This window comes from Colletotrichum costaricense (genome assembly GCF_030867565.1).
Source record: "Colletotrichum costaricense strain IMI 309622 chromosome Unknown Scaffold_7.1, whole genome shotgun sequence".
NCBI lineage: Eukaryota > Fungi > Ascomycota > Sordariomycetes > Glomerellales > Glomerellaceae > Colletotrichum > Colletotrichum costaricense.
The window spans coordinates 400,982-423,810 of NW_026848236.1; the positions used below are offsets into that span (position 1 = coordinate 400,982).

The window sequence follows — 22,829 nt, forward strand, 5'->3', positions numbered from 1 at the left end:
ACTGGAAATTAAAGTGGCCTCGCTTGCTTGCGCTCAAGATTGCCGAGAGTGCCTGTGTGCGTGGGTAAAGATCATCTTCAGACTTCCATGTCGGTTTAAGCGTAAGACATCGTTGACGGGGGAAAGATATTGAGCGAGGGCTGGGAATGGGACATTGTGGATGTTGTAGGGGGTGATGGACGTCTGCAGTCGAATGGCGACGGCGTCATGGGCGCGCCGCTGGCAGGTCGAAGCTGTCAGGAGATGAACCGGTGATGTGGTTTGCGAGGAATGAAGAGGTTGGGAGATTTTAGAATTGAGCTGGAGAGGAAACAACATGACAAGGGCTGTGGGAGACGGAAACGGCGTCCATCTGATGATTCAAACACGAGATGGGCAGGAACCCAGCTGGATGCAGAGGGTTTGGCGTGGCAGCAACGGCGCGACCGGACACGAGCTGGACGGCAAGAACGCGGTACGTACTCCGCGGTCCGTAGGTGCCGTGAGACTCACTGACTACCTGAGGGAGGGAAGGTGCAGGTACAAAGGTGGGAAAGAGGGAGGAAGCTGAGGTAATCGATGTTAAAGTCCCCGCTTGCGGCAGCCACCGAGGGTCCCTGGAGCCAAACCAGCTGGCTGGGGAGAAGACGAGGGTGCACACCACTGCATGTATCTCTCCACGCACCTTTCGCAGCCAAGGTACTTGGACCCTGCATTAGCTCATCACTAGGAAGGTCCCCAGCCTCCCATCTGTTGCACTCTTTCCCGCTAAATGGCCAATAGGTGAGGAAGGTGGTGCGCCTGGCAAGCGCGGATTCGTTCAAGCGAAAGGGAAGGCGCCCAGAAATAAAAGCAGACTAAGCAGCGATTCTTCGTGTCATCTCACGCTTACTGGCCCTAATGCAGCAGGAAAGAAACACAGCCTCTCTCGTCTCTGTCTTGGTAGTGAAGGAAGGTACCTGACTGTGATTCTGAGGCCCAGTGGTCTTACTTCTCCCACTTTCTTCATTTTCGGTCGCCCAGAATCCGCCAGCCTCCCGTTTACTGTTTCCCAAGCGGCGGCTTCGACCTAAACTTAGAGACACAGCGTCCGGTGCCGTCCTTTCACCATTTTCTGTTTCCTTGGCCTCCCACCTGCCCAGTGCACTAGTTCCTTTCTTCCATCCCTCTAGCCTTTCCTTAATTTCTATATTTGGGACATCTTCCTCGGATCACCGTCCGTGGTTGTTTACTCCTCTCGTGTCACCTCAACCTCACCTTACTTCTCAACGTCGATATCTACCCTTGCTCCCGCTCCCTTTCTGCAGCAAGTTTGACTTCAACGACAATCACTCACAGTCTCACCCTCGCCATCGCCCTCCTCCCCCTCACATCTCTTCCATAATCACAACTCAAGATGATGCGCTACGCAGCCTTGACTCTGGCCGCTGCTGGCCTGGCTTCTGCCCAGACCTTTTCCGCTTGCAACCCCGTCAAGGGCGACAGTATGTTGTTCCCCTCACTTACACCAAAAGTGAATGGCGATTCTAACACAATCTTCAGCATGCCCTGCCAACACCGCTTTCGGCGGTGAAGCCAGCTATGACTTCCGCACCTCCAAGAACATGAACGACCTCGAGTCATTCTTCATCGTCGACGGCGGCATCAAGTACAACCCCAAAGTCCTGTCATTCTCCGCCGACACGGGCTGCGAGATGACCATCTTCGAGGAGAGCAACGCCCCGACCCTCACCTCAAAGAACTACCTCTTCTTCGGCAAGGTCGAAGTTGAACTGCAGGCCGCCCCCGGTCGCGGCATCGTCACTAGCATTGTCCTGCAGTCTGACGCCCTGGACGAGATCGATTGGGAGTTTGTTGGTGCTGACCAAACCCACGTTCAAACCAACTTCTACGCCCTTGGTGTCAACGACTACACCCGCGCTCGCTACTACGAGGTCCCCTTCAACCCAATGACCAGCTTCCACACCTACACCATTGAGTGGACCAAGGAGTCCATCATCTTCTCCATTGACGGAAAGGTCTACCGCACCGCCACCCCTGCCGAGGGCAACTACCCGCAAACTCCCATGCAGCTGAAGCTCGGAACCTGGGTCGGTGGAAAGGGCACTGCCCAGGGCACCATCGACTGGGCTGGTGGTCTCGCTCAGTGGGATCAGGCTCCCTTCGCCGGTCACTACCGCTCCCTCAAGGTTTGGGACTATGCTGGTGGTGACAAGGCTGGTGCCAAGCAGTACGAGTACTCCAAGGGCTCCGACGGCAAGTGGCAGAGTATCCAGATCATCGGCGCCGGCGAGAAGAGCGGCAGCCCTGGCAGTGTCGGCAACGTCGCCAGCCCCAAGCCGGAAAAGTCCAGCGATAAGGACGACAAGAACAAGGCCCAGCAGTCCGATGCTCCGACACAGAGTGCTAAGAACACTACCACCGCCATCCAGACTCCCACCACCAGCGCCCCGGTCGCGTCCTTGACTGTCGCCGCCAACACCACGACCACGCATGCTAATGGCACGTCATCGACCCTGACGAGACTGGTCTCCACCTCTGGATCCCCCACCGGATCTGTCAACGCCCAGACGACTCTCCCTTCCACAACTAGCGGCACTCCCGCTCGAACGAGCGCTCCGGCGCCCGCTGCCGCGTCCACTTTGCAGAGCAGCTTCTTCGTTGCAGGTGTCGCGGCTTTGTTCGCTGCCATGATGCTGTAATTGGATCGCCATCACGATCGGTCAGCTTTGCCTGCCTCTTCCATATGTGCATATGTTTCGGAAGGCGGGCGTGTATGTATGTAATTATGTATAATGAAAAGGGACAGGGGCGTATTGGCATCGGACGCCAGGCTTGCTTATAGATTGCTCTACTAATAATACCACGTTGACTACAATCTTGTTCATTCAGTTTTCTGTACTTCGTAGTGATGTACGGAGAAATAGCCTCGGCGGACGTCGGCTACCTACATGTTTCTATGTTGAATAACGTTACACAGCTGCCCGCCACTCACACAACCTTTTTCACCTATGCCCAAGCCCGGGCAGCATCAAGAAAGGCCTCTTGTGGACTAACGGAGGTCCACGTGGACATACTCTGGGGAATCAAATTCGAGCCATGGATGGGTGAAGCCTAAATTCTATACGTCTCGGGCTTCGAACCCCTTTGGACTCGTTTCTATGTCTAGGACTCTTAATCCCCCCCCCTCCCCCCCCCCCGATCCCCACTCGAAGACGGGACGGCAGAGATGGAGATTGACTGGGTCTTCTTACACCTTGCCATTTCGAACCTAGATAGATTGTGGACTGGAGCACCTTGCCGGAACCGAAAGTGGGTTGTCTGAGGCTATCGCGGAGTAGGTTCTAGGTAGGTAAGTACCCAACCTGGATGGGAGGTTTGATCCATGAACGTGCTGTGATTTGATGCCGTACAAATCCAGGACTTTTTTTTTTGGTATCATGGCTGGCGGACATGTGTACGGCTGGGCTGGACTAAGCTTCGTCTAGGGAAACTTTGCAAACCTGACTATGTTGTATGTTGGATGTGGGTTCACGATCCTGCTGGAGGGAATAAATTTTGAAGAGCCGTTCAGGTTGTTTGAACAGCCTCCTGTCTCCGCTCTTTTTTCGTGAAAAAGAATTTAAGTGTTTATGTACCTTGGTTAAGCAGTTGCTCTGTATTCGTGTTTCCCTTTGGCGATAGTGGAAAGATTTGCTACTTAAATATATTGTCAACCTGGTTGGGTCGATAGCAAGTCAGATATCACATCGATTCTTCCTCCATCCTCATGTCTTTCCCTTGCCTTGATCTTTCTTATTCATCAGCGAATAACACAAGAATCACCTATTCTTTCCAAGACAATGGAGAACCGCATTACACGTCCCGCCGCCGAGGGCGAGATCATATATCCACAGCCACGATCATACGTCTCCAGTGGCTGGGAGTACCAGCAACCAGGCCATCACGAGGATGGCCGATATGAGGAAGACACACCTGAGGAAGAAGATGCCGTCCTCGTAGCTCGAGGCCGATCCCCGCCGCCGGCCCATATCAACGAGGCAACAGGCCCCAGGACCTTGTTCTTCCCAGAAGCGACATCAGCCTCGCACCACAGACACGAGAACGCCCTCGCCAGCGACGGAATCCACCTCCCCCGCCTCCATCCCGGCCTAGCACCCGTCTTGAAATGGGATTCCCCCCGCCCGCCAAAGCGAGCCCGTGATCTCCTCCACCTAGTCGACTACCATTTTGGTCCTCCCTGGGCACGCCGCCGGATCGACGAGTACACCACGTTCGCGCACGATGTCACCCTGCGGTATTCGCAGGCCCAGGACTACTTTTGTGAGCAAGAGGCTCTGTGTCCCTTAATACCACTGCCCAAACGTCGTACCGACGACTCTATCCCCAACATCGTCCAGGACGAGCACCGCCACGTCAGAAATGCATCTTCGCGGCCGGGGCTGGCGTATCATGGTCCTCTCGTTCCGGCGCGGGGGGCGGAGTATGGCGGGTCGCCGGCTCCTCGACCTGTGCTCCAGCCTCGTTTGAACATCGACAACCTTGCGGTTCGGCGTGAGACGCATTCCTATCGCTTGCCACCCGTTTTTGAGCATGAACCTGGAGAGGTCTGGGAGCTGCAGGAGGTTCAAGAGGTTCAAGAACAATCCCAGCAGACTTATACTGGGCTCTTGAACACTCCCATCTAAGCCACTTGGAGGTCTTGTTGAGGTTAAAACGCCCTCTTTCTTGATTGAACTTGCAACCGATGGGTGCGTTTCTGCTTCGGATAATTAGCGGCATGTTCGTTGGGCAAGTAAGAGGATTTGCTGCAGGGAAACGGAGTAATGGTTGGATCCAGGTTATTCGCAAGTCTTCTTGCCATTCGTCCTTGGGCTGGTTCTATGGATGAGGTCATTTAGCTCTTGAGGCAATCAACTTCTCAAGTACTGTATATGTACAAATCAGTACTTCCCAGTGACTGCTCGATTTCCTGCGTTGTACTCGCCATGTAGTGACAACCATCTTCACCTACTCAGCAGACCCTTCAACTTCTCCAGCGCATCCCTCTTCACCTCGTCCACAGGCGGCTGCACATCGACGCCAACGACGTCCGGCTCGTCGGCCTGCGGCGGGTCCAAGCTCTGGAATTGGCTGTGCACCAGGTTGGATCCAGCAAAGTGGCCATGCCTATTCTTGACACGCTCGAAGAGCACCTCTTCGGGCGCGTGCAGTGTGACAAAATGGACAAATATGTCCTTCTCCGGGTGCGACGCACCGCGCAGGACGTCACGATAGGCACGCTTGAGAGCGGAACAGGTGACGATGACACCCTGGCGGTCCCGCTCCAGTTCCTTGAGGGCCTCGTCACGGAGGGCGTCGAGCCAGCCCCAACGATCGTCGTCGGTGAGGGCTTCGCCTCTGTGCATCTTTTCTACGTTCTCCTTTGGGTGGTACTGTTGACCAGGCCGGAAAAATGTGTCAGTGTCAGTGCGCTTGTTGGCAGACATAGAGTTGGCGGTTCATCTGAGGGAGGATGGAGGGAGGAGGGGCACAGACGTCGTCGCCTTCGATAAAGGTCATGCGTAGCGAACCTGTCAGATACTTTGCTATCGTCGTCTTGCCAGTGCCCGTAGGTCCCGTCAGAAAGACGATGTGCTGTTTCGGCCGCGACATGTTTTAACGTGGGACTGATTCAATGCCGCTAAGATTGGAATGTCTTGGAGACTCGGCCGGCGACCGGCGACGTGAACTGGAACTTGGAGCAATGGTTCTCAATGCTGAAAACAGGGCTGACTTCAAGGTGCTCCTTGCTTTGAGCAAGATGCAAGTTGAGGCAAGGTAAAATATGTAAAGCGGGTGGTAGAAGCGTTAGACGTCGATGCTGAAGCCAATGCGGCTACGAGTGGATGTCTCAATGGGGTAAACGTCGGGGAAAGAGAGTTCGCGACAGGAAGCAAGCTGTTCTCATCCAATTGAAGTAGGGTAGGTGAGAATGTAAGGTTCCTTCCTTTCCGAATGGTCTGATATGGGTGCTTTCCTTTTTGTGAATAAGCTCTGGTCCACACCTTCCTGCTCTTAGTGGTGGTGCAAAAGACAATGGAGTGGATGGCGTTCGGATGATGTCATGCGAAATCTAATTACCTATCGAGGCAAGTACGGAGCATCTAAGTGAGGTCAGGTCGGGTAGGAAGGCACCGTATAAGTGTAGAGCAACTGCATTACCTAAGCTAATTCAGGGAGAAGCGGAAGGACGAGGAGACTAATGGAAGGCAAGGACTGGGACGCAGCTTTTCTCTCCTCTTCTCCCATCTACAGGACCAGCCGAACAAGCATCAGACATTCCAGAACGATATGACTACTTACGACGAGACAGAAACAGCCACAGAACCAACACTTGGACGGCCGTTGACGAAGCTTGCCAATGTCGAGATCAAGAAGAAGAGCCAATCACTCTCTACGACCGCCCCGTTTGGGTGCGGTGCTTCTGGCCGAGGGTAGCGGCACGGGTAACGGCATGGAAGATCCCATCAACCATCAGACTTTTGTGACGAGACTTTGGACACCTTGCGTCAAACTCGGTCCAATCCAAGACACCCAATCAACAATCACCTTATCTCGGGGCTCATCCGTCCCTTCCGCAACTTTGAGCCGCACAATGGATGGCTTCTCGGAGAAGCGACACAACAACATCGATGCAAGGCTCGCAAAGCGCCAGCCGCCGCCAGACAGCGCTGGCTGGACACAGAAGCGCAGCCTTTATGTACGAGATGACGTCACTGAATTCTCAACACCAGGTCTATTAGTCTAGTTGGTTAGGACGTCGGATTCTGATTCTCAGAACCTTCCGTAGGCCCAGGTTCGAATCCTGGATGGACCTCATCTCTTTTGCCAGTTCTCAGAAATATCACAACCGACAACAAAATCCTCTTTTTACATCATATGTTTCCAATCCTCCACGTTGGATTCTATCCGAGCGAGACCTGCTTCGTTGACTCGTTCCAACAATTCGCTTGCACCTGCGGTCCGAGACGCAAATGACGGATTTTCGGCCTGCATGCCGCGGGATCATGACAAGCTACCACGCACTGACGGGTTCTCGACTTGTGAAACGGGCACTTCATCCCCGAACATGAGAGGAACATCATTCTCTCTCTCGTTCTCTCTCTCCCCCACTCTTATTCGCAACTCAATAGCTGGCATTGGTCAATTGAACCATGGGCGACACTTCGTCTATTGAGGATCTACTTATCGAGGGTCCGTCTATCCGTATCGCACGTCACCAGCGCCCTCACGGAACCAGTCGTCTGCCTCCAGCGCCTCCTCTGGGCTTGCATAGCTAATGATTGTGCTCTTGGTCGTCGTGTAGGCCTGGTATGCATCGATACCGTTCTCGCTGCCAACACCGCTCGCGCTCGTTGCGCCACCCCACGGACTGCTGGGATCGTTTCGATGGTGCGTATTCACCCACACGATGCCTGCGTCGATTTCTTCAGACACTCGAAACGCTTGCGCCACGTCCCGCGTCCAGATGCCCGCTCCTAACCCGAATTCACTGTCGTTGGCGAGTGCGATGGCCTCTGATTCCGTCTTGAACGGCGCCACTACAACCACCGGCCCAAACGCTTCCTCCCGCCAGATGCGCGACTTGAGGATGTCGCCCTCGGCACGAGACACCAGCACTGTCGGTTCAAAGTAGTATCCCTTGGCAAAGTCGATTCCATCCAGGCTGCTGGTTCCAGACATGCGACGACCGCCCGTAAAGGCTGCGCCTTCTGCAGCAAGCGCTTCATTCACAAGCGCCTCTACGTTTGACAATTGCTTCGCCGACACCAGCGGGCCCATCATGGATTCCTGATTGCTCGGTGAGCCCATCCGCCGGACAATGGATTCGGCCTTGGCTTTCAGCTTCTCCAACACTGACTGCATGATCCCTTCCTGGACGAGAATTCTGGTACTGGCGACGCATGTTTGTCCACTAGCAATGAAGGACCCGAATGCGATGCCATTGACTGCAACATCCACATCGGCCTGTTCGAAGACGATCAGCGGCGCTTTACCTCCCAGTTCCGCCGTGTACCGCGCCAGATTGCCGCCGACAATCGAGCCAATGGCTCTCCCAGCCACAGTGCCGCCAGTGACGTCGACTTTACGAACAAGCCGATGTTCGACGAGGGCCTTGCCAGTTGTTGCGCCGTATCCAGGAAGCACGTGGAACACTCCGTCGGGCACACCAGCTTTCTGTAAGATCTTGCCCAACAGCAGCGTCGTGAGCGGTGTCAGTTCACTCGGCTTCACCACAACACTATTTCCCGCTGCAAGGGCGGGCGCTATCTTCTTGACAGCAATCAGGAGCGGGTGGTTGAAAGGCGTGATCTGCACCACAACACCCAGCGGCACACGGTCAATCCAGTTGTGCAGCTTGCCCACAGTTGGCAGTACCGCACGCTCTTCAGTGCGCAGCAGGGCGGCATAGTATTTAAACCACTTGACCAACGTGGGCACCTGGGCACGCATCTCGCGTATCGCGCGTCCGGTTTGGCGCACCTCGAGAGGAATCAGCGAGGGCAACTCTGCAGTGAGCAGCTCAGCCGTCTTGTCGAGAACGTCGGCGCGAACATGACGGGGCGCTCTAGACCACGTTCCGGCCTTGAAGGTTTCGTGCGCCAGACGAATCGTTTCTTCAACGTCTTCCAGGGACGCTGCGTGACAGCTGCACGCATTCGGACGCCAGTCAGTCTCACCCGTGTGGGAAATAATTGCGGACGGGGCATCGAAGTTGAGGCTGAGGGCTGAGAACTTACTTGGCAAAGATCTCACCTGTCGCGGGGTCTTCGACCGGGATCCTGTTGGCGTGTGAGAGTCGAGCATCAGCACAAGTGTGAGTATGAGCATAAGCATGAGCATGAGCATGAGCTCGAGCACAGATAAGCGCCCTGCAGCCCCTCGCGCGGGGTACTGGGAAGCTTCGAAAGGTGAAGAAAGGGAAGAAAAGGTCACGAACTGCTCTGCATGACCAGGCTTCTCCTGGCCTCCCACCCAGAGGTTGTATGGCTGTCCTGTCATCTTGTCTCTTGTGTGGCTGTCACTCAGAGTTTCGTCGGTTCAAAAAGCCACCTCGCAAGGAAAGGTCGCCCGCGGCGTGCCATTTACCTTTTATTGGGGTGGTAAGCAATCCATCTGCCTTTAGTTCCAACTGCGGGGAACTATGCGGGATGCATCGATAGCCAACTCCGGCCGGCTCCGTGCTACTATGCTCCACTCTGGGCATCCATCCTCGGCCGCGATAACAGAGTCTCTCTATTCACCTTACTTTCCGGGGTTGGTTCACTTTGTCAACCTATTTCGTAACACGCGATGCAAACCACAGACAAGGATCCCCATCAAAATGCAAGATCATAACAAGCTTAGAGGCTAGGGCCAACAGTTTCGCTAGCTTTGGTCTCCCCCGCCAAGCAGAGAACGGATGGGGTAATAGTTGACATAGCCCAGCCTTGAAGGTGGAACGGCTGCAAGTGTTATACTTCAAGGGGGCACGATCTCGCTCGGCTTCTGTACGAAACGCACACACTCTCTCGACAAAGCCTGTTTCTCGGTGCTGCAGCATCTGCACAACGCAATGAACCATTTGACCAACGGTCTGCTCAGACCCTGCTTCAAACCTACGGGAAACCTCCGTACACATGCAGAGACGCCTTGGAAGCTGCTGCCATGGACTTGGGCTTAAAAATTCCGGCCAAGACGGATGGCATCTCTTATGCCATATAAGCCGGTGTCCTACAACTTGGCTCGCAGGCCTGTGACGCCAGTCATCTGGATTTCTGTTCAACGTTTGGATTGATTCGCCTTTGCCTGGTCTTGTCTTGGTCTGCGGCTGGAAGTCTTGTCAGAGCTCTCGGCAGCCAACAACGACACCGCTCATCTTCTTCCTTCTCTAATCATCATGGATTACATGCGTTCTTTCGTCGGCCGTAAGCCCAAGCGTACCCAGCTGCCAACGGTAGCTACGGACGACGTCTACCCGGTTCACTTCTTTGACGATACGAAGCCTTTTCGTGAGATGCTTCTGAACTGGACGCTTCGCTTCGACGATGTCCTCGACGCAGAGAAGCTCAATCTTTCTCTTTCTCGTTTGATCGAGATTGGCGACTGGAGAAAGCTTGGTGGTCGCATGAGGATGAGAGTAAGTGTCCCCTTGTGTGTAGAATTCGGCACTTGAACAACGCTCTGGAAAGGGGTCTTGCTAACCCGAGCAATCATCAAGCCCGACAACCAACTTGAGCTTCATGTCCCGAAGCAGTTCACACCTGCTCGCCCTGCCATTCGATTTTCCCACGATGTGCACGACTTCAGCATCAAGGAGCACAACATTGCCAAGCACCTCCCCACTACCACCTCCACCCCGTCAATCCAGCCTGGTGTCATCAACTTCTATAACCTTGGCGCTCGTCAAGACGCTCCCAAGACGCTCGAAGACCTCATGTGCTCCGATGAGCCTCAGATTGCTCTCCATGTCGTCTCCTTCAACGATGCAACCCTTGTCGGTCTCCTTTTTTCACACGTCATGTTTGGCGCCGCGGGTATGCAAGCCTTGGTGCAGGCCTGGTCGCAAGTCCTCGCCGGTCGCGAGGCAGAAGTCCCTGTTGTACACGGTGCTCACAAGGACATTCTCGACGACGTCGGCGTGGACACTGATCCTGAAAAGGAGGCATACTTGCTTGACCGGCGACAGCTCAAGGGTTTCCGCCACTTCAGGTTCAGCTTACGGTTCCTCTGGGATATGTATCGTCGTCCGGAAATCGAGTCCAAAGTCCTCTGCCTGCCGGCCGACTTTGTCGCCGGCCTTCGCGCTCGCGCCATGGCAGACCTGCACGCCATGGACGAGAAGGGGCTAGGAACTGAAGAGGCGCCTTTCGTCAGTGAAGGTGACGTGCTCACGGCATGGTGGACCCGCCTTGTCTGCCTCGCTCGTGGATCTAACCGACCTGTTACTGTTCTCAACGCTGTGGATATCACTGGCCGTCTCAAGTCTGTCTTCGCCCCCGGAAAGCTGTACGTTCAGAACTTTGCCCTCGGAACCTGGACCCTCCTTAGCTCTGCCGAAGTCCTCAAAGCTCCCCTCGGATACGTCGCTCGCTGCTTCCGCCACGATATTCAGACTCAAACCACGCCTTCTCAGATCATGGCTTTCATGCGCCGTCTCCGTGCTGGAGGCCGGTGCAGTTCTCAGCCGATCTACGGAAATCCAAACAGTATGCTCATCATTTTTACCAACTGGGCGCGTTGCAAGTTCTTTGACTGCATCGACTTTTCTCCTGCTGTGATACCGCGCATTTCTGAACCGGTCACGGTCAACGGCGATATTCAAACCAATGGACACACTACTGGCAACGACCCAGAAAAGACCGCCGCCAATGCCACCGTCACGGAAGTGCTCAACCGCCCTCCTCCCGGAAAGATCGCTTATCACCACTCTCTGGCCCGAACGCGCAGCATCCTTTCCCGCAATGTGTTTACCATTCTCGGTAAGGATCTCCAGGGCAACTACTGGATCTCAGCCCTCGGACACCCCGAATGCTGGGACAAGCTCGAGAAGGAGGTGTCCATGTCGTCCATGGACGCGCTGAGAAACCTCAACCCCCCGTCTGCGAACTAGACACCCATCATTCACGTGCCAATTTCCATGACACGCGGGCCTTGTCTTTCCAGACGGGAATCACAGCATGAATCAGTCACTCATTGAGATTCCCAACCCCCTCTTGTCGGAATCTTTTGTTTAAGCAATTTCGCCAATCCTTAGCCCGCAGCTTCGCAGGTGGAGAGAATGAGAATGAGAGAGTAATGGACCCAGGATAAACTGATTCCCAGGAGTTTTCGGGGCATCTAGCTAGCTAGTCACGCTTTTTTCTTATGCCGGTCACGTCTGGAATTTTGGTCTGCAATCCTTCCTTTGAGAGGGTTCTGCTTTTTCCGATGTTGCTCTTTCGATGATGATGAATGGTGAGTGGATGTAGATGTATTGTACGATATCCCAATTGTACTGCTATGAACAACTAAACACGAACTCATGAACTATTATTGTCGCCATGTATCAATGCTTATCTTGACTCTGTCACTCACGTGCATGTTCGCAATCCCCCCCCCTTCTCGATCTGAGGGAACATGCTGGCAGGCATTAAACATCGGAGATATGTCATCATAGCCCCCAAGATAGGTACATCCCGCGTCCCTTGGCATTCGGGGCGTTTTGACATATCGCTGTACTGCCAAAGTAATGAATTAGAGTCAACCCTTCTCACCGTCATCGCCTACCATGATGATTTACCCAGACGTGCCATATTTTGCCTGCCGGCGGGATACCACGCGATGCAAATGCAGCATGTGAGACGGACGAAACGGGGACGCCACAGCGACCAAGGCTTCTGCTTCTCAACGTTTCCGGCGCCTCCGACGTCGGACTTTGACTTTCTTCTGCAACTCTCACAACTGAAAAGATCGTTTTAAAGGTATGCATACGTCTGTGGGTTCTTTCATGTTACTACGGGATAATGCTATCTGGACATAAGTGCTGTGAAACCGTTCCCCTGCTATGAACTTCTCCAATGAGGGTGCTATGACATGCGAGAAACACTGAGTGCGAGTCTACGCTGGTATCGAAAGGAAGGACTCTAAACAGAAGAGAGAAAAATCAAAAAAGGCGCAAACGCAAAAGGTATCGTAATGGTTATGCAGCAAAAGAAAAGGAAAAGCCAAACGCCGTGCTTGCAATGTCGCGAATTCAACTCCATGCTTCTCACTCCCACTGTCGTTACCGATGCCAACTGTCTCAAACCTTGGCCTCGTCTTCATCCATGAAAAACTTAACAACCTGCTTGAGATCAAAAAGGCTGACACCGCGGCGCGGGTAGCAGAGGTACACCTGCTCGCCCAAGACTCCAAACTTGTCTCTAAACTCGGCCTTCTTGCCGAGACCCAGACTCTTGACAATGCCGGCATAGGTCTTGCTGAGGAACTTAGCCCTGACACCGTGCAGGTGCTCGCCAGGAATGAACTTTTCGCTGACTCCGGCACCAAAGGTGACAGGGCCGGAGATGGACGAGAGCGCGTGCTCGACAAGGACTTCGATCGTTCCGTTGGGGGCGTCGGGGAAGTCGAGCGCCCACTTGACCTGCCATCCGTACCGGGGCGCCAGCTGCGCGAGAACGACCATGCATAGAACCCTTCCGTCCTTTTCAGCGGCGAAGTAGCGGCGATGAGCTTGGTCGATCCAGGGACGGATCTCAGTGAGATGAACTTGAGTCTTTCCCTTGCGCTTCTCCTTCCAAGCCTCGATGGACTGATCGGCACGCCTCATGAAATCTTCGTCAGGCTTGAGCTCATGGACCTTGATGCCTTCTTTCTTGACGCGGCGAGCGGCCCGGCCGTCGGGTGTGGTGTGCTGATCGGCGTCGGCCCGCTGCTCTACGGTGCAGCTCATGGTTCGCCAGCCGATGCGGCGCCCCAGGATTTCCTGAACTTTGTTGGAAACCAACATCCACACGGGCGTCAACTTGAGCTCGTCTTTGACGAAGTCAATGAAAGCTGGGATAACCTCTTCGTATTGACCACGGTCGCAGAGAGGGTCTCCTGTAATCATGGCAAACTTGCCCCGCTTGACGTAACCGACCGCGGCACCGCTGCTGTGTCGCCAGAGTTCGAATCGTTCGTCAAGCCATGAAGTGTTGCTGGCATCGCCGTAGTTGGCAATGAGGTCTTCCAGTGGTGGCATCTCCTTGCCCGCCCAAGCCTTGGTGGTGTCGGCATTCGGGTGCGGCAGAGCATACGACCGTTGAGGCAACGACTTCGGGTCGCGATAGAAGAGAGTGCCATATCGTACATCTCCTAGGTTCAGGAGGAGGAACACAACACGATCCAAACCGAGGCCAGCACCACCATGCGGGGGAGCGCCAAGGTCGAACGCTTCCAAGTATTCGGCCATCTCGTCCTCCGAAATACCCTTGCCGGCCATATTCTTGCGCAGCTCCGTGGGATCGTTGATGCGTTGGCCTCCAGTGCAAATCTCTTGCCCGCGGATGAAGATATCAAAGGAATTAGTCCAGAATGGGTCGCCTGCCTTGTGTGTGTAGAATGGGCGGGCATTGGCGGGGAACTTGTCGAGGATGTAGTAGTCTGTTCCGTACTTCTGCTTGACCAGTTCGCCCAGCCGAATCTCATCCGGCGTAGACAGATCTTCTTCGGCCACATCACGGCCATCATCACGAAGCATCTGCAATCCTTCGGGGAACGGGATGATGGGGGTTTCGTCCAACCATACGAGGTCTTCGCTGGGGAACCGCTCACGAATGATCTTCAGCTCAGGCATCGCCTGAACGGCTGTGAAGATGTTCTTCAGCACTTGGTCAATGACTCTGATGAGCTCGTGATAATGCTTGTGGATCTTCATCTCGATGTCGAGTCCGGTATACTCGGTCAGATGGCGATGCGTGTTTGAGTTTTCGGCTCGGAAAACAGGACCGACCTAGATGTGTAAGTACATGTCAATAATACGGCCAGGGTCGAATCACTTACTTCATACACCTTGCCGAAGTCTGCAGAGATGGCCATCTGCTTTGCCAACTGAGGGCTCTGCGCCAAGAATGCGCGCCGTCCAAAGTAGTTCAGTTTGAACACCTCGGCGCCGCTCTCGGTGGCTGCTGGCTGTAATTTAGGAGTTTGAATCTCGATGAAGCCACCGTTGTCCAGTGTTTCGCGAAACTTGCGTGTGATCATGGCCCTCACGCGGAAGAGTGCTTGGTTGCTGGGGTGTCGCAAATCGAGAATGCGGTTGTTCAACCTGAAGTTCATGCTCTCTGGCGGTTGGTAGTTTGTGAAAGGAGGAGCCTTGGCTGGGTTGAGGAGATGGATGGAGTAGACGTCTACTTCAACGTGGTGGTGGTGTGCAGACTTTACTTCCTGGACGGGCTTCTTCAAAGTGCCAGATACCTGAACGATGGATTCGGGATGCAGCCTCTGAACCCATTTTACCATGTTTGGCGTCGTGTGTGCCAATACGCCTTGAATCGTGTCGGTTTGATCGCGGAAGAGAATGAAGTCTAGGTGTTTCGAGATGTTCCGCTGGGTGTGGATCCTCGCTCGAAAGGTCACCTTAGTGTTGATATCGAGCTTGACTGCCTCGCCGATGGTCGTGAGCTCAGTCGGGTAGTCTCCCTCGTCGCCTTCGCCGTACCGTGCTCGAGTTTCTTCATCCTCGGCACTGCGAGCTTGTTCGTACTCGATCCTACGGCGCTCTTCCAATTCGCGCTTCTCTTCCTCTTGGCGAAGAAGCTTTTCGCCCCTTTGTTGGCGCCTCAGCTCACCGCTCCGTGCTGGGCTCCGTCCGGTGCTCGACTTGCTCGACTTGCTTGATTGACTAGTAGAACTCGATGCCCGAGTCTTCTCGAATAGAGTCGTTTTGGTGGTCTGGGTCGGTGTCGGGGAGGGTGATGTCTTGGTAGAGAATGAGAACCTCTGAGCTATGCGGGAGAGCGTGCTCGACGACCGCCGTGGAACTTCGTGTTCCGTCATGGTGTTTGCTCTGTCGTCCTCGAGGCGAAGTTTCGATGAGGTGGGGTCTATGTGCGTGTAGCTTTACTTGCAGGTGTGAGTAACAACAAGACTTATTTTTTCAGTCAAGGCAGATGGAGTCGTTTGGCCTAGATAGCTTATACTGGAGACAGTAAGGAGACGTCAGGGTAGCTAGAGCGCGGGAAGCAAGGTATAAGACAATGCAGACGGGAAGCGGAAGGGCGGAGGTTTGCGAGGGTGTGAACGTGACCGGGACTAGCCTACGGGACCGAACGAACAGAAGGAAGAGAAAAAAAGATAGATAATGACACAACAGTCGGACTCCGTCATGGTTCATCGCGGCCGTCGAGCGTTCAAGCTCCGCATTGGCACGAGGTCGGTTCTCGTGTGTACTTAATAGACTTTGTGCGACGTGTACCTGGTACTTGGCAGAGGCAATGAGTAGGGAGGCCGAGCCTCGGGAGATGCGCGGAGTTGCCCTACGACTTGGCTTGGCTCCTATAAGGTGAGGTAGGGTAGAGACCGACCGCGCAATAGGTGACCCAAGACGCTTACACGGCATCGTGGCAGGGCGTGGATGATGCAGATCAAGTGACATTGCATCTGGGCTGCCAAGCAGGGGGAACATACTACGACTAGAAAGGCTTCACCCTGTACTCTGTACTCGGTGAGAGGCCATTGTCTCGAGTACCGCTTGGTACCTTACGTGCTTGCCTTTGATGCTGACCTACACTTGGAGACCATAGACGGTCGAGGGAGAAAGTAGACTACGGGTGAGCAGGGGGGGTCTACGAACAGAAGGAGCGAGAAAGAAAAGTTTGCCGAAAACATGACGCCTGACGCTGCAAGTACAGGTGCGAGTGGAAGTGCAGGTAAGGTGGGGATACAAGGCCATCGATCTCATCGCAATGCATCGCATCGGACAAGAGCGGCCCAAGAGCGGCCGTGGGTCGAGACTGAGTGGAATCGTCCCGTCTCTTTCCATTCTTTGGAGCTCCAATCCCCGTCGAAGTTTCCTCTCTTTCCTCGAGGAAGCTTCGGCCTTGTGGTGTCAGCGGGACGTCATTGGCTGTGGGGCCACAGGATACTTCAGGTACGTATGGTTTGTCTTCTGAGGCATGGAAGGTGCAGAGTACCGGATACCTTACCTAATGAATTAAAGGCTTGTCGAGGAAGGGAGCTTGGGGAAAGGAAAGAGCATTTGGTTGCAAATGGCATAGAAGCCGGCAGAGTCACGGACATCGGCTCCGAAATTCTGCGCGGCTGACACACTTCTTCCATATCTCACCTTAAGGTAGTAGGTACCCACATACCCTAAGGTAGATATTATGGTCACTCGTGGACCGTTTGCTCCGGGGATCGTCCCAGAAGCAGGTCCGCTCCTTCCCGTCTACAAGGGTGCTTGGCTGCTTGTCGGGGTCACCATGGCAATATCGACTCATGGAAGCAGTGCCGGACCAGGATGTAGAACATTGTCTGCTGCGTAAAAGATGGTCCCATTGGTCAGGCTTCTAGCATCATCTGGAATCAAGACAGGAAGACAAAAGGTAATAGGGATTCAAGTGTAGTATACTGTGTACATAGAATAGGGTGAGTTGGCTCCGGCATCCCGGAAACGACGGCCCCACACCCGCACCAAGATGGCCTAAAAACGGCCCAAAAATGACGTCAAAGTACCTCGGCACACCTCCCGAGTGAAAGTTGCCGCCTCACTAGCCACCGTGGCAGTCCCTCCTGTCCTTCATTCAACCTCACCTTGACCTCACCTCACACACACTTGTGCCGCAAGCGCAGCTGCCATTTACTCGTTTTTGGTGGTGTCATATTCATTATGACATCCCATTTCGATGCCCTCCTTCCCTGCCTTGGAATTTCACACCAAGCCTGCCGCCTCGGCTGATGTTATTCCTTTGTGATTGTTTGCTTTCGTCTCAGGTTTGCATGTCTTCCAAACCCCCTAAACACGCGTACAGAGACACTGCCTTGATATTCGCCCCGTCCGACCGAACATGCTCCATCACCACGACGTCAAACTCAGCCACAGCTACCTATCGATCTTTACCTGAGCCACACCGGCCACATCTACACAGTACATACATACCTCACTACGTATCCGTACATTACATCAGTCACACCAAGCCAAGCCAGGCAAGGCAAGGCACCGCTGCCAAGAGAACCCTCCCTCAACGTTAACGACACCTGATGCTTTTCCTCCAACCCGCCCGGGATCCTTAGCTTCCCGCCAGCGGAACACCTTTGCCGTTCATTTGCAGCCTCTAGCCCTCTACAGACCACAGCCTTTGCTCAACGACGCATCCCGAAGATTCCTTGCGCACCCTTGATTTGTCACATTCTCTCCCATCCTCCCATCTCTTCCGTCCCTCTTTCTCATCCCCTCGACCTATTATCAATCGAACCCGTTCCGACACACCCGGTATACCACTGTTTACCTGACCCTCTCACCGCTCGCAACCTTTGAGACATTTGATTCATTGTCCGTCTGAATGTCCGATCGCCCCTCGTTGTTGCCTGCCAGCCTTACCAATACCCACTAGCTTAATCCTCCTGACTCCCGCACGCGCTCCGCGCAGTCCGCGTTCCCGATGCTACAGAGCAAGCTTACTCGCACCATTTCCAACATCTCCAACGTCTCCAAAGAGAGTAGAGCCAGTAGGAAAGAACGAAAGGCTGAGAGTAAGGCCGCGAGCAAGGCCAATAGCGTCGCCAGTAGCATAGCCGGCGCTTCCGACGATGAGTACGATAATCCACTCGAGAATATCGCGCGATGGCGCTTGACGGCCAATGCCGTTGCCCTACGCTCGGGGGCCGCTTTTGCCTTCGGCCTACAGAACCTATCCGCTCCCGTCCCACCGGCTGCGAATAGAGTCATCTGGCTAGATTCTACGCTCTCAGAGTGGGCCGGCAAGGAGAAGATCAGGGTCGATGTTTATCTTCCTCCCACCAACTCCTCCAGTAAACCCACCGGCAAGATCCCTGCGGTAATCAACTTCCACGGCGGGGGCTTCATCCTCGGACAGGGCACTGATGATGCCCGCTGGGCTGGCGCCGTGGCCGCGGCCCTCAATGCCGTCGTCTTCTCCGTGAGCTACCGCCTGGCCCCGGGGTACCCTTTCCCCACACCGGTGGAGGACTCCGCCGACTCTATTCTTCAGATCGTCGCACGTGCCGAAGAATTCCGTATCGACATCAACAAGGTCGTGTTGTCGGGTTTCTCGGCTGGAGGCACACTGGCCCTTGCCAGTTGGAACATTCTCCAGGACCCTGATCGGTGGGGATACAAATTTAAACCACCTGTTCCCGACATCTCCGGCATAGTCTTGTTCTACCCGCTCTTGGATTGGACCATGACTAGGCCCCAGAAGCGCAAGACATGTGGAAAGCCAGAAATGACTCTTCCGAAAGGCATGACTGACCTTTTCGATGCGTCGTACATATATCCCCCGAGACCAAGGTCCGAACGTGGTGATCCGCGCCTCTCGCCTGGTCTCATGACAGATGAGATGATAGATCGCCTGCCACCAGTGCACCTGTGCATGTGCGAGCATGACATGTTGCTATTGGAGGGACAGGCCTTTGCGGAAAGAGTAAGATCCCGCGGACGCCGGGTCAGCACTCGTGTCGTCGAGGCTGAGAAGCACGCCTGGGACAAACCTCCGCCGTTCGCGCCAAAGGAAACGGTCATGCTTGAGTACAAAGAAGCCATAACAGCCATTCAAGAATGGTTTGATAATACAGGGGTGACGTGGAAGCTAGAGTTAGGGTTAAATCACTGACCTCGTGGGTGCTAGAGAGATACGTAAGAACTGTATATCGATTTCCAGACGATTTGAGCGAAATAGAAACCTAATTATGAGCATCGACTGGGAAGTCTTCATGGCATCCGTACAGAGCTGTGCCACATTACATTCATGAGTAGAACTAAAATGAATGCATATCTCCCTATTCCTAGCCACCTACTGAGTGGGACAAAAATATGATGACGTTCGAAAAAGGCAGTGTAGTTCTGGGTGACGTTGGAAAAATAACCTTTTAAGCCACCTTGCCAAGATGTTTGATTCGTGGAAAGCCAAGCCCAAATTCACGCGTACGCTGCTGGATCTACCCATTTGACTTTTCACCGCAAGACTACGGATGCTTGTGGCTTTCCTTATTCGCTAGGATATTTTTCAAACGTGTAGTGCAGGCTACAGCGCCCCGCGGCGATCATCGCGGCTTGCGACGCTTTCTTATGTTAATGGCTACCTTAACCTCAGAGGTTCTTGAGCCATGCGAGATACTAGATGGAGGGCTGGCAAGTCTTAAAGTACATGTTATGGGGAGATTACGAGGATGGCTTGGTTAGTCTTAGATACCACTACAGCAAATATTTCGAGGATCAAACCTTCATCGAGTTTTATGTCGCCAGCTGCGCTTTCAGCTGGTGGTGGATTCGTATGCGGAATGTGGCGCTTCGAGGCCAAGAGGTTTACTGCTGTATACTTCCTTCCTCGCGGTCCATTGTCGGCTGTGGAAACATGTCGCCTTGAAGACATTCACGATGTACGTTGTTTTTGTCCTTTGTCAATGTACCTTGAAGGGTAAAACTAGGTTTATTTGCGATGTTCTCGTAAAATATCTTCAGTTTTGAGGCTGCGAACAGATATTATCTAAGATTACGAACCTTCAAAAATTCGTATTGGATTATGTGGACAGCTTCGGGAAAGTGAAGTTGAGAAAAAGAGGAAATGATAGTCACAATGTGGCATCAAAGTGCGATACAATACTATGTCAAGATGTCGAACTTTAGCATCGCATTGAAAGAGGTTCGAATGACAGTAGTCTACATCCCGCGAAGACTTTCCGAATTCAAGAGAGAGTTCTCGGGAGAGATAAAAGTGCCACTTTGTACAGTTGGCCTCTTCACCAAGGTACTTTACCCAGAGTTCATGACCGAGTCTCGTTAAAAACCATCATCTTGGTTGAAACTCGTCACCCTCCCGCAACTGCTGTGGATATGTTTGTGTAATTTAATTCATGGCACAACTAACGCAATTGAATTTAGCGTTCTTTGTGTTTTATGTGCCGATAAATCATAGATGGTGGGCTTTTTCTCGCACGTCTCTACTTCGTGGGACAATTTTTGATCATGTATCTCGTACTGAATCTCTCCTGCCAAGAGCCTTCCCGGCCAGCAGTTGTTGAGGTCACAGCAGTCTATGAGAAACTCTGAGTATCTCATGGTATAATTTCTAAAATCCCATAATCACGGACTACTTGTCAAAAGCCTGTCGCGAAGCTCTCTGAAGATAATTTCAACTCAGCTCGCTAGCCGCATCTTCGCAAGATCTTGGCAAAGAGGGGTAGGAAAGCAGATCAGATATGGGGTCGACTGTGAACCGCCAACTCCTCAACACACACCAAAGTGTTCTTTGATCAGTAAAGCCGATCGGGGTTGCGGAATTGTGCGTGACATGGTCCCCGATCTGGAAATGTGTTCTGCATCCTGCGCCGTGCCTGCACCAACAAGCGGGTTGTGATCACTCGACTTCACCAATCAATTGCGGCAATTGAATCTCGAATCCCTGTAGCATTGGTTTTATGGCAACATGGGCGCTTCTAAAGGCCTCAAAAAGCGGCGTTTCCCCCCCTGTGGCCGGACCTGTTAGTTGGTTCCTTTGTATTCTTTCCGCACTGCGCCATTTCACGCCGCAGCTCTGCGTGGGAAGCTTGAGCAACTCGATCTGATTCATGAAATTTTCCAGAGAAAATGTCGGATATGGATATTGATTGGCCCAGTCCAGGCCAGGCCTCGGATCTCCCATCTGATGATGGATATGCGGTTCGCCTACTTAATGAGACATTCATATCTATTGCTGCAATTTGAGAACAATGTCGCTGACAGCACGACGCAGACGGATAGCGGTGTTTCCTCTATGGAAGAACAAATGTACAGCCTCCTGACTTAGAAGATTGGGAGTCCAAGCTGATTCAACAGGTCAACATACACAAGGTCAATGACTTCATCCATTGTCAACTATCCTCTAGAGTATGGACGACGATATCACGCTTACAGGGCAGGTGGTAAGTCGTCCCTCATGCCCCTTCACACAAACATGTTTAATATGAATGCTAACATACATGAATGAAGTATACGCCTTCCCAAATGATGATGTCAGTCACTCGGCAGAACCTTTCGCAGATCCGAGCATGCAAACTTGCTAATGATTCCGCAGCCCGAACTTGATCGTATGGATATGGCTCATGGCCTCATGTTCAAGTCGATCGGTTACAAACTCTACTTGGCACCCTTGTTCAAAGAGAATTTGCACAGAATACTAGACATCGGTACAGGGACAGGGATCTGTAAGGCTTCCTTTTCTAGAAGCTGAGCATGCCCAGCAGACAGCTGAGTCTATGCTTCGCTTAGGGTCTGTGGAAATGGGTGACAGATTCCCAAACACCGAGGTAATATGCGATTAGATGATTCTTTACTCAAGTTGAAGCAAATGACTTGAACTTGCATCTGACGCATAGCAGATCATTGGTGTTGATTTGAGCGCTGTTCAACCACCATGGTAAGCCTTCCGTCGGCAATCACAAAACTCAGACGACTTGACAATTCTCAGGGTACCTCACAACGTAAAGTTTGAAATCGACGATGTGGAAAGCCGGTGGGTGGGCAACAGAATGTTCGACTACATCTTTGTCCGATACATGCTGGTCTCCATCCAAGACTGGCCTAAACTAGTCCAAAATATCTACGAGTACGTCCATATCCCAAGTTCACAACGCCACATCACCATCACCTCGCTCACACCCCCATACCTTTCAGACATCTTAACCCCGGCGGATGGGTCGAATTCCAAGACATGGACGGCCTCTACTACTCCGACGACGGAACCTACACCGCACAATACATCACGCACACCTGGAACCAAGACTTCGTTCAAGCCTGCGAATCCATCGGCCGCACCGCCCGTCCCGGTCCGCAACTCGAGGGCTGGGTCAACGAGGCCGGGTTCCGGAACGTGGTGCACAAGAGGTTCAAGGCGCCGATTGGGTCATGGCCCAAGGACCCTCACTTCAAGGACGTGGGTATGCACAATTTGTGTCAACTTCTTAATGGACTAGAGGGGTTTACTCTAAGGCTGTTTTGTGGGGTGTTGGAGCGGACGGAGGAGGATGTTTTGGGCATGTTGGAGGGTGTGAGGGAGGAGTTGAAGCGGGGGCTGTTCCACGCCATGTTTGACCAGTGAGTTTTCCGTGACCGTCTTTCTGGTTGGCTTGGGAATGCTGCTTACGATTCG

At 53.3% G+C, this 22,829-nt stretch overlaps 8 protein-coding genes across 8 annotated transcripts; 5 read left to right on the forward strand and 3 right to left on the reverse strand.

Annotated features, from left to right (window-relative positions):
• Positions 1-1,375: 1,375 nt before the first annotated feature.
• CCOS01_07333 (glycosyl hydrolase family 16) lies at positions 1,376-2,681 on the forward strand (the record flags this gene model as incomplete). Its single annotated transcript, XM_060455499.1, has 2 exons — positions 1,376-1,463; positions 1,522-2,681. 2 exons carry the CDS (start codon positions 1,376-1,378, stop codon positions 2,679-2,681), a joined length of 1,248 nt encoding a protein of 415 aa, XP_060313391.1.
• Positions 2,682-3,821: 1,140 nt separating this feature from the next.
• CCOS01_07334 (uncharacterized protein) lies at positions 3,822-4,667 on the forward strand (the record flags this gene model as incomplete). The annotated part of the gene is made up of 1 exon (XM_060455500.1): positions 3,822-4,667. The coding sequence occupies one exon, from the start codon at positions 3,822-3,824 to the stop codon at positions 4,665-4,667; it is 846 nt and encodes a 281-aa protein (XP_060313392.1).
• A 318-nt stretch (positions 4,668-4,985) lies between these two features.
• CCOS01_07335 (thermoresistant glucokinase family carbohydrate kinase) lies at positions 4,986-5,634 on the reverse strand (the record flags this gene model as incomplete). The annotated part of the gene is made up of 2 exons (XM_060455501.1): positions 4,986-5,414; positions 5,467-5,634. The coding sequence occupies 2 exons, from the start codon at positions 5,632-5,634 to the stop codon at positions 4,986-4,988; spliced, it is 597 nt and encodes a 198-aa protein (XP_060313393.1).
• A 1,587-nt stretch (positions 5,635-7,221) lies between these two features.
• On the reverse strand, positions 7,222-9,024 carry CCOS01_07336 (aldehyde dehydrogenase; the record flags this gene model as incomplete). The annotated part of the gene is made up of 1 exon (XM_060455502.1): positions 7,222-9,024. The coding sequence occupies one exon, from the start codon at positions 9,022-9,024 to the stop codon at positions 7,222-7,224; it is 1,803 nt and encodes a 600-aa protein (XP_060313394.1).
• An 877-nt stretch (positions 9,025-9,901) lies between these two features.
• CCOS01_07337 (uncharacterized protein) lies at positions 9,902-11,614 on the forward strand (the record flags this gene model as incomplete). Its single annotated transcript, XM_060455503.1, has 2 exons — positions 9,902-10,141; positions 10,223-11,614. 2 exons carry the CDS (start codon positions 9,902-9,904, stop codon positions 11,612-11,614), a joined length of 1,632 nt encoding a protein of 543 aa, XP_060313395.1.
• A 1,170-nt stretch (positions 11,615-12,784) lies between these two features.
• Positions 12,785-15,522, reverse strand: CCOS01_07338 (aspartyl-tRNA synthetase; the record flags this gene model as incomplete). Its single annotated transcript, XM_060455504.1, has 2 exons — positions 12,785-14,476; positions 14,527-15,522. 2 exons carry the CDS (start codon positions 15,520-15,522, stop codon positions 12,785-12,787), a joined length of 2,688 nt encoding a protein of 895 aa, XP_060313396.1.
• A 2,603-nt stretch (positions 15,523-18,125) lies between these two features.
• CCOS01_07339 (uncharacterized protein) lies at positions 18,126-19,316 on the forward strand (the record flags this gene model as incomplete). Its single annotated transcript, XM_060455505.1, has 1 exon — positions 18,126-19,316. One exon carries the CDS (start codon positions 18,126-18,128, stop codon positions 19,314-19,316), a length of 1,191 nt encoding a protein of 396 aa, XP_060313397.1.
• A 1,973-nt stretch (positions 19,317-21,289) lies between these two features.
• CCOS01_07340 (methyltransferase domain-containing protein) lies at positions 21,290-22,778 on the forward strand (the record flags this gene model as incomplete). The annotated part of the gene is made up of 9 exons (XM_060455506.1): positions 21,290-21,361; positions 21,435-21,469; positions 21,518-21,603; positions 21,671-21,693; positions 21,756-21,885; positions 21,950-21,987; positions 22,060-22,097; positions 22,149-22,286; positions 22,355-22,778. The coding sequence occupies 9 exons, from the start codon at positions 21,290-21,292 to the stop codon at positions 22,776-22,778; spliced, it is 984 nt and encodes a 327-aa protein (XP_060313398.1).
• Between the last annotated feature and the right edge of the window lie 51 nt (positions 22,779-22,829).